Source organism: Anguilla anguilla, chromosome 6 (assembly GCF_013347855.1).
Source record: "Anguilla anguilla isolate fAngAng1 chromosome 6, fAngAng1.pri, whole genome shotgun sequence".
Taxonomy (NCBI): Eukaryota; Metazoa; Chordata; class Actinopteri; order Anguilliformes; family Anguillidae; genus Anguilla; species Anguilla anguilla.
Genome location: NC_049206.1, coordinates 22,925,193 through 22,932,438, shown reverse-complemented (window position 1 = coordinate 22,932,438; position 7,246 = coordinate 22,925,193). Strand labels below are relative to the sequence as shown.

The 7,246-nt window shown below is 36.3% G+C and overlaps 1 protein-coding gene across 1 annotated transcript; it reads left to right on the top strand.

Annotated features, from left to right (window-relative positions):
- Window positions 1-2,225: 2,225 nt before the first annotated feature.
- Window positions 2,226-5,835, top strand: dnajc19 (DnaJ (Hsp40) homolog, subfamily C, member 19). Its single transcript, XM_035420804.1, has 6 exons — window positions 2,226-2,381; window positions 2,909-2,960; window positions 3,390-3,463; window positions 3,592-3,671; window positions 3,757-3,827; window positions 4,210-5,835. The coding sequence occupies exons 1-6, from the start codon at window positions 2,379-2,381 to the stop codon at window positions 4,278-4,280; spliced, it is 351 nt and encodes a 116-aa protein (XP_035276695.1). The 5' UTR covers window positions 2,226-2,378; the 3' UTR covers window positions 4,281-5,835.
- The last annotated feature ends 1,411 nt before the right edge of the window (window positions 5,836-7,246 follow it).

Below are 7,246 nucleotides of genomic sequence, written 5' to 3'. Positions count from 1 at the left end.
GGCTCTTCAAAAAAAAAGAGGAAGAGAAAAATGATATTTGTTCTTTCATTAATCAATAAAGTAGAGTTCTGCTGGACAAAGGAATTAAATTGGTGGATTGGTTTCATGAATCCAATAGAAAATGTGGCTTCCTTTAGGTTTTTGTGAGTAGGCATTGCACATTCACACTGTTACAAATTATGGAGGTAATTTAATGCTAATTTAATGTTAGCCTAGCTGTCTAAGCTCATAAAATCAATGAATGGATGAGCAAATAAATTATCTTTTGCATATAAGTTGTTTATCATTTTCTTTTTAAATAAGGTTGCTTATGAGTTTGCTTTGTAAGCAACTTATATCTGATATCAAAGCACTAACATAAAACAATTTGGGAATCGGGTGTTATGTGATTTAACATTATTTCATACTGAAATTATTACTAATTATTTCTAATAATTAAACTTGTCAGTTTAATTGTGCAATTTACAACTCCAATGCTTCTGATGAGCCCAGAATATCAGGTGTTGTTGTGTGTTGAAATAAATGTGGCATCGATCTCACTTGGCTTTCAGTAATTTTCTTTGTTGTATCCAGTGTTTGAAGGAAAGAGGCATTATTGAATATGCCTTGGAGGAACAATGCCAAAAATGTCTATGAAACTGAAAGCTTTTGTCTTGCCATTTTGTAAATAGGTGCTTCTTGGGCATCAACCCAGAAAGAGTCTCAAAATAAAAGAAGAGGGCGGGCTTCACCCAGAGAGTTTCCCCTTTTCTGAGATTCTGAGTGAATGTCAGTGTAGACATACTCTTCTGACTGGACTGTATACTGTGTTTACATTGGAGGTTGTACAGCTGCATTGTTGTTTATTTGCTCCCTCTCCACCTTAGCTGATATGTGGTGAATGTTCTGGTGCAAAATGGCTGCTGTGCTTCACCAAGGTAGGTGCTACACATTGGTGGTGGTTGATGTGAGTTCCCCCCTTCACTGTATAGCACATTGAGCATCCAAAAAAGTGCTATATAAATGCAATGTTTCAGTCATTCTTCAGAGACTTTTAAATTAAAAAGTCTTTTTTAAATGTTTTTAAATTGTTGAAAATCTTTGTTGAAGGTTCTAAATGTAAATATAAAAGTGCAATACACAGCATTTAAAAAATATTAACAGTTTTTTTATGATAAATTACTGGCTACTGAGTTTCATTACTTTTACAATTGATATGTGTAAATACGGTGTGATTGCTGTAATTTAAAAATGCCTGATTACTGTAATTCTAGAGCAGCATACAGCAATGTCAAAGTAATTCATGGTCTTGTTTACTCTAAATCACAGTATATAGTGAATTACTCTCAAAAGGTTAACAGTAAACAGGTTAACAGTAACAGTAATTTACTGTGAAGCTTACAGTAACTAGTAGTCAGTAAGTTACTGTAAATTTACAGCCAATTATTTTACAGAGCAGCCAGAGCTGTGATTCTGTATGATGTATGTTAAAGGAGAGCAGTCAGACCACCCTCCGTTTGTTTTTTTCCCCCCACTTTATTCAGGAGGAGGAAAGCAGAGAGGGTCACCAAAAGAGATGGGGTCACAGTACTGAGGATGTCATAGCAGGGAAGTGAACATCCAGCCAAACAGGTGGATTGGTATATGGGTTTGAATGTTGTCTGCCACACTTGTCACCCCAGTACTGCATGATTTATGGACACAACTCAAACAGTTGGGTTTTTAAATGTTATTGAGGCACAAGCCAATCTGCCCCACTCTCCAAGGCCATAATTATAATAAAACCTATATTTTATTGAATGCTGCAGGTCAACTAAAATGTATTGTTTCCATATGTTTCCTACTGGCAGACAACATTGTATGTTAGCAAAAGGTATCAATAACTAGGATCTTTCGATCTTGCATTGCAGCTGTGGCAAGTTTGTCTTTCAAATGTGTATACAGTGTTCTGAATAGTTTTGCACAGCTGCTGTTCTGTGAAGTCAGTCAGCCTTAACATGGAAAAGAGCACCTGACCCTTACTTTCAAACCATACAGAGGCAATTTTATAAAAGTAAATATTTCTGCTCTTATTTGTTTAAAACAAGTTGACTAAGGTACAACCTCTTTTGTTTGAGTCTACTCATGCATATGTATAAAAATATTTTATTTTTATCACAATAAAAGTGTATGATCTTTTTTATTTGTAGACGTCTACATCTTGTACTCACCATCTTTGCTGCCGTAGCGTATGTCGCTGCGACGTTAAGAGTTCCTTTCCGGCATTCAAAATACTCGTGACCTTACAATATTGTACTTTGAAAACATGGGAACTTAGATGGTGTTTTGATCATTGTAAGGTGTGGGTGACATAAAGTTATGCTTGCACATATTGTGAAGAAAATAACCGCACACAAAATATGGTAAGGGTTTATTTTCATTTCAAAGCTATTGCTGATGAACACATATAGGTATCTTTTTGGAGCGAAAACAGTCGTAACGTTTTCTGTCGCTAGCTAAATGTTATCTAGTTAGCTGTAGATGTGGAGGCATGAAACATGGCTTTTCGTCTTTATTTTGGTTAGCTTCATGTCAGTTTTCCTGTAACCACCCAGCCAGAAAACTTGTCCAGGGTTCAATGATGCTGCACAGCCCACTTAACTGTTCTTATGTAGTTCATTGGTACAGCCAGATATCGTGGTTTGCCCGGCGGTAGCTAGCTAGCCAGCTAACTGCTTGGCAATCAAACTAGGAAGAATAGACTACCTCAAGTCAAGTGAGTATTTGTAATGTTATCGATTACAAGTCGCAACAGCAATACTTTACTTGCACATATCGAAGTGGCGATTAACCGTATACTGCAGGGCTACATTACTAGTTAAACATTTGTCCCATCTGATTAGCTGTAAGGTAACTGTCTGTCTGAGGAGTTCTTTTGTTATCTTTCCAGGCCAGTACATTGGTTGCCGTTGGACTGACAATAGCTGCTGCAGGATTTGCAGGTTTGTTATTTGGACTACATTTAAAACACTTCATGGTAAAACTTGCTTGAGAGCACGTCAGTCTCAAATAGTACAGCAAGTAGGATTACCTCTTAAATATCAATCTGTGACACACAGCAATATATATCTGTATCTATGCATATCTAACTTGTTAACTGAATACGCATTCTGTTAAACCACTTTGTGCCTTTGCCAACACATTTCAATAAGTATTTTGGTATACGCTTTCCATTGGTACACTTTGGGCATCATCCCTGACAACTCTAGCAGAAGATACAAAAGATTTGTATACCCTGAAGAAGCACATATTTAACTTGGAACTTGGAAAGTAAAGACTATCCATCTATGTATGAAATTTTCACAAAGTAGCTGACTGTCTGTGGACACCACTAACGCCGGGGTTTTTTTTTTTTTCTTTCATTGGTGTAGGTCGCTATGCTGTACAGGCAATGAAAGTCATGGAACCACAAGTGAAGCAGGCCCTGCAGAATCTTCCCAAATCTGTAAGTAGCACAGTCAATTATTTACACGGATAAACAGACTACTAATATGGAATTGTAGTGCTTCAATCAATTTAAACCGTATTTTAAAATGAAATGTTACTGAAATGTTAATTTTGTTCTCCGTACAGGCATTTGGTGCTGGGTACTACAGAGGTGGATTTGACCCAAAAATGACCAAAAGAGAAGCTTCGTTAATTTTAGGAGTCAGGTATGGAAGTCTGTTAGTCAACTGAAAAGTATGGTTTTGATTTATTAATTATTGATGAGCTTAACTTTTGATTTTTTCCTTCCAGCCCCACTGCTAACAAAGCCAAAATAAGAGAAGCGCATAGGAAAATAATGGTATTGAATCACCCGGACAGAGGTACAGTCATTTTCGATTGAAATACCTCTGAATTTTCATCTGGTTAAAGTGGAAGAAACCTACACTACAAGGGACATTCAATAAACATAAAATGCTATTATTGAAAATATTTTCATTGCAACATTTTTTTCACCCAAATCACTTTAAAAAATGTTAATACTCTCAGACAGATATGGGAAAATTAAACCACCCTGTAATTACTTCATAAGAAGTGTACTGATGTCCTCTTCTTAAATAAATCAGTCATGACAATCTCTATTTTGCAATGTTAGAGCAGTTAGCCATTTTACTTATATCAAGGCTTATTAACCACTTTATATACCAAATAATGTAGAATTGAATGCAAATTGGCCCATTGATTTTCTTCCACCCCATTTTGCAGGAGGATCGCCGTACCTTGCCGCGAAAATAAACGAAGCGAAAGATCTGTTGGATGGGCAAGCTAAGAAATAGATCTCATTCATTGCACTTCAAATTGTCCAGCGAAGCCTCTTCAATGATCTGTCATCCTTATAATAACAAAAATAAATTGGTGTTTGTAAATACTTAATCTCTTTGGTTGTTATGTGTTGTCTTCCTTGTTCAGCCTGTTAATTAGTTTCTTCATGCTGCTTTTTTTGAGTGGGGTGTGCTTGAGGATAGAGGAAATTTGGGTACAGAATCTTTTGCAGCTGTTCATTAATAATGAGCATGAGTGGCACATATTGCTGCTAGTTATGCATATGCAGTAAAGACATGTACTTACAAGATAAATTTGAAAGAATTTTGTGGTACTGTGCTGTGGTTGGTTTTTTAAATCTACATTGGGTATAATCTATAGCCCATGTGTACAGAAATGTACTAAATTGCTGGATAGTATGAAATACTGTCAATATTTGTGTAAAAGACATCCCTGGAAACACTAAACAAAATACAAATATTTGTTTCCTTGAGAAGCATTCACAAATCAAATTGTGGTTTAGCTTGAGTGAACCACAGAGCAATGGACAGGCATGGCATTTCTGAATGAGAATAACCCAAATTTCTGCAGCAATGCAGGCTGTGAAGCTTCACTTCTCAGTTTTACTTCTGAGAAGGTCACTCCCCTGTTAGGGTAAACACAGCAGTATGACTTTGTAGAAAATTAAACTCAGTGGTTTTAACAGACTAAAGTTAAAAAAGATTATTCTGATCTCATGAATAGCATTTTAGTCCTTTTTAGGCCTGAATTGTAGAGGCTCCTGGTGTGTCTTGTATAGCATCCAAAGGAACGGTTAAAAACAAAATCTCTTGCCATCCAGTCTCCTCTGTGTTTATTTTCCTCTAGTCTTTAGGCCATTCATAGGTTTAATTGAAAATTAGCTGCCGAGCCATTTTGAGAGTCATTTGTCTGGCTGCATTTTATAGTACTGACACTTCAGACCTGGCTACAATGAGATGATAGGTTCTGAATGGCCTGATCCATAGAGAGAAATCCTGCTGCAGTGGTGAGGTTTTTTTAAGCTTTGTTGATAATTGTAGCCTCTTTTTCTGTCCAACTTTGGGTGTGGTAAAATGGCCTGTTTGCTTTGTGCAGTGGAGTTGGCGAAACTGCCCTAGCTATTATCAGAGATGCTTTTGATATTGTCAAAAGCAGGGAATAGATTTTTTTTTCTTCCTTGACAGAAAAAAGTAATTTTCTGTGTGTCCATTAGTTTTTCATTAAAGTAAGATTAAACTGCCCAGCCAATCACATTCCCATTCAGATGATTAAAGGGTGGCATTTTACAGGGGCCAAAACTAATTGCTACAGCAGTCAAAATGACAGAGAGCAAAGACCGGCATGTTTTTACATTAGATAATATGACTCGTAATTAGATTCAAGCTAATTCTGCTGGTTCTGTTCCATTAATGAGACGGGACTCTCCTCTTTGTGGGTACAGCATACAGCTCCAAAGGGTGTCATTTTGTCATGCTGAGAGTATTTTTAATGAAATTACCAAGTAACATGCCAGGACTCACTGATCCATCTCACACACTGAAGTATTAACCAGTGAGAAGAAAGAGGCTTTGATTATGTGAGATTATTGATTGAGTAGATGTTGACACTTTCCAGAAAATGTCCCCTCATAAGGCCTTCATAAGGTGTTCATAGTACTTTCATGAAAATTATTTCCTCAATTTAAGCATGTATGATCAAATTCTATAAAATAATAGAACAATAATATACTATATATAACCAATGCTATCATGTTTGTTGTTCAAATCACATACATAAATAGCCATTTGGTAGTTAAGGTATTTAATATAAGTGCATAAATCCTTGGAAAATCAAAACACTAATGTTACTGCTGCTTACTGTTCAGTTGGTTCATATCCGATTATCTCCCTCACAAAGGGTGAACTCTGTTTGTAACCAATAAAAAAGGACTGTATATACCAATATACCATGTACTGTGTGTGTGTTTTTCTTTTCTTTTTTTAGGGCAAATAGGATTAAGTGACAATATAGCATGAAAGCTCTGGATCCAGCCCAGTCTAATATGATATAGCCCCTTTAGAAAAGGTTACTCTGCTGAAAGACAGCCCACAGGAACAAGGGACAGAAGACTCCAAAATGCCACACGTATTCAAATAGTAGAAAATTTAAATTATTGTTATTATTTAAAATAGTGGCTCCAGTTTATATCTAGAAATGTGTTTAAAGGTTAGTCAAACAATAAACTTGCGGAATAAACCAACAAGTCAAAACAACGCTGATTTAAGATTAAATTTGTTAACTATACAAATGCAATATAGCGACTGGAAACAAAAATAGAAATTATGCACTCACAAAAATAAGCTTATTACTTTTAATTAACTATAAATGAAAAAAGGCATCCAGTTGACATCAGCAAAGGAAGAGGGAGCTGAGGAAGACACCAGTTAGCCAGACCTTGCTAGAGAATCACCCCTCCAACTACTGTGTGACAGGAACAAAAGAAAGAAGTAGAAAGCAATGTAGTACTAAAGAACCACCACAAAAACAAAATAAAGTATTCATTCCCTGTTCCAAAAAAACAACTTTAAAACTAGAACTCTTTAAACTAAAGCTGAACCTGATCCACAGCAATCACAAATCAATCAACAGGGATTTAATTGCATTTTAAATTGCATCTCACAGATATTACTCTCTTATTTGTAACAGCTCAGGCATTCAAACTTAATATCCAAAGGGAATAGTGGCCATGTAGTGCGGCAAAGCCATGCTGAAACACTGGTGTTCTGGTGTTTTCTCCGTTAGGTAATTGAGTTTCCAGCGGGAAGCAACCAAGCACACCCTATATTTGCCTTTTAGTGTCTTTTAGTTGTCCAAGGATTTCCCTTTGATGACCTTAGGAGAGAGAAAAAAACAAGTGCCTTCTGATTGGATCAACTAAAGCAGGCCACTTTGAAACAAGGCAATGTTTTTTTGACCATGA

Bases quoted from the DNA above. Each gene is read 5' to 3' on its own strand.
- dnajc19 (XM_035420804.1), top strand. The intron at 3,672-3,756 runs GTATGGAAGTCT...TTTTCCTTCCAG, and splicing joins TCGTTAATTTTAGGAGTCAG to CCCCACTGCTAACAAAGCCA. The intron at 3,828-4,209 runs GTACAGTCATTT...CCCATTTTGCAG, and splicing joins ATTGAATCACCCGGACAGAG to GAGGATCGCCGTACCTTGCC.